Source organism: Electrophorus electricus, chromosome 4 (genome assembly GCF_041902795.1).
Source record: "Electrophorus electricus isolate QZ-2024a chromosome 4, ASM4190279v1, whole genome shotgun sequence".
Classification (NCBI taxonomy): Eukaryota; Metazoa; Chordata; class Actinopteri; order Gymnotiformes; family Gymnotidae; genus Electrophorus; species Electrophorus electricus.
The window spans coordinates 10817501-10820000 of record NC_137500.1 but is presented as its reverse complement, the minus strand read 5'-3'; the positions used below and the strand labels follow the sequence as shown (position 1 = coordinate 10820000).

General features: G+C 45.0%; 1 protein-coding gene across 2 annotated transcripts in view; it reads left to right on the top strand.

Moving 5' to 3' along the window:
- The window catches only part of zmp:0000001167 (protein phosphatase 1 regulatory subunit 12A), a 30255-nt gene that overhangs the window by 26462 nt on the left and 1293 nt on the right, over window positions 1–2500 (top strand). For both annotated transcript variants that reach the window (XM_081712343.1, XM_035523600.2), the window contains exons 19-25: window positions 35–88; window positions 261–283; window positions 453–513; window positions 646–750; window positions 890–940; window positions 1065–1115; window positions 1265–2500. The exon at window positions 1265–2500 is cut by the window's right edge and continues 1293 nt beyond it. In XM_081712343.1, the coding sequence (XP_081568469.1) occupies window positions 35–88; window positions 261–283; window positions 453–513; window positions 646–750; window positions 890–940; window positions 1065–1115; window positions 1265–1351 (432 nt within the window). In that variant the 3' untranslated portion in view covers window positions 1352–2500. The remainder of the gene's footprint in view (window positions 1–34; window positions 89–260; window positions 284–452; window positions 514–645; window positions 751–889; window positions 941–1064; window positions 1116–1264) is intronic.

Below are 2500 nucleotides of genomic sequence, written 5' to 3'. Positions count from 1 at the left end.
TGACCACTAACTTTGTGTGTGCGCCTGCCTATAGAATGAAGATAATGAACCCAGCGCAGAAGAGGAGAGCAGTGGGCAGGACCTACAGGTTTGACCAATGAGCATTCAGGCCCTGTCTGAGTGACATCGGCACCAAAGCATATAGTTTACTGTGATTGGTTAGATTATTATTTTTGTGTTTTTGTCTTGTGCCCTGCTGTATGTGTTTATACATCAGTACTCTGATGCATCCACCTTTCTCTTTTTGCCCCACAATGCAGACAGACAGGCATGCGAGCAGCAGGTATTGCTATGATCTTTGACCTTTTGCTTTCTTTGGCTTGACAACTGTCTTTCATAAAAATTAAGTAAATCCCTCCGCACCATCTCTGTGTGTGTGTGTGTGTGTGTGTGTGTGTGTGTGTGTGTGTGTGTGTGTGTGTGTGTGTGTGTGTGTGTGTGATACTACACAGGTCAAGTCTCACTAATGACCGTGTCATGGCAGGGGGATCAGGCACTAAGGATTATAAGAAGGTAGGCGACATGGAGCTTCTGTGGATTTCAACCGCAGAGCATAAAATCATCTAAAATTCCATTTGCTTGTTTGTTGTGTGTGTTCATGCTTGTCTTCGTCTATTTGTGTGTGTGTGTGTGTGTGTGTGTCAGTTGTTTGAGGAGATCTCTCGGGAAAATAGTCAGTTGCAGTCTCAACTACAGGATACACAGAGGACCGTCTCTGTAACCAGAATGGAGCTGGAGAAAGCGACACAGGTGTACATGTACACAATCCAAAACATGTTTACACAATGCACATTTCAAACGCAAAAATTTTATTCAGGTATGGTAACATACTAACTGTGTGTGTGTGTGTGTGTGTGTGTGTGTGTGTGTGTGTGTGTGTGTCATACAGAGACAGGAGCGGTTCAGTGACTGCTCGGCTTTGTTGGAGCTAGAGAAGAAGGTGAGTGGTTCTTTTGTCCTGCTTGTTCTCTGCTCACAGTGCGGCATGACATTTGTAAGAAGTGTGTGTCAAACACACTGCATCTCACAAAACTACAAGTTCTCTCTATCTATCCGTCTGTCAGGAGAGGATGATGTTGCAGAGACGTGCCGCTGAGCTGGAGGAGGAGCTAAAGGTAAGAGAAGCAGCCGGACGGGCAGCCTGCCAGACAGGCCGGCACCCTGCCTTCTGCCTGAGCTCACTTCACTATTAGCTCTCAAGCACTGAACACATAAGGCAGGTCCATCTTTACTGTGTACATGTGGGTGTGTGTGTGTTTTGTAGGTTTTGGGGGATTTAAGAGCAGATAACCAGAGGCTGAAAGATGAAAACGGAGCACTTATCCGAGTGATCAGCAAACTCTCCAAATAGAGACGGAGAGCGAGGAGTGAATGAACTAGAGGGACGACTGAACAAAAGACAATCTACCATCCCCTGTCCTCATATCCCACCGTGCCAAAAAGTGAGAAGGGCAGGTCACTTCCTTATGTGCACTCTAGTTGAACTGCAGGTTGACCTGAACTTTACCTGTCTGCTCCTGAAGCCTGAGGAATTTGTGTTTTTTGTGTGTGTGTGTGTGTGTGTGTGTGTGTGTGTGTGTGTGCGCGCGCGTGTGTGTGTGCGTGCATAGCAACCCCTCAACACATGTCCATTAGTATAAACATTGATAGTTGTTGAACGCGTGCACTCACACATACAAAGATAGCAAGGCTTGCGAAACCCCAAACGCATGAGGTGTGCACAGCATTATCACACATGCACATACACACACCACACACACGTGCACATACACACACCACACACACGTGCGCGCGCACACACACACACACACACACACACACACACACACACACACAAACAAGGTACACATCATTCACGTGTGCCGCCCAGATATGTCGATGAATATTCCACAAGTCTAAGGCAGCTTTGGTCTGCTGTAGTTTTGCACCTTACAGGCACTCCATATGCATGCATGAATGCACTTGCGCGTGCACATGCGCGCACACAGTTCACAGTAGAGCTGATACAGCCATATAAAGACTCTTCTTAGTTCAACTTGCCAACTGTGGGACCACTTTGTTATACTACTCCATTACTGCTTGAAACCGCAACCCCACTACACCACACTCAGACATCAGTGGAACTCAGACATGCTTAACACATGGTCAGTGACATCAGTACTAGCGTGTGCACGCCTTACACTTCGTGCACAAGCCCTGTCAGTCTAGGCATTTTCTTTTCCTACACTTGAGTAATAGAAAGGTAAAGAGTTGAATGCTATTTTCTTGGTTTGTTGTTTGTATCAGTTCCTCGCCCATTTGGAGACGAGGATGGTAACTTCGTTTATTATATAAATGGAGAACTATTATTCCTTTGAAAACGCCATCAAATGTAATGTGACATTGATACCCCTCTTTCACATGTTGTTTTTTTTAATATATATATAAATATATATAAAATGAATGTCAGCACTTAATAAATGGTTGTGTGTGTTTAGAGCTTAGTATGAAGTATTTTTAT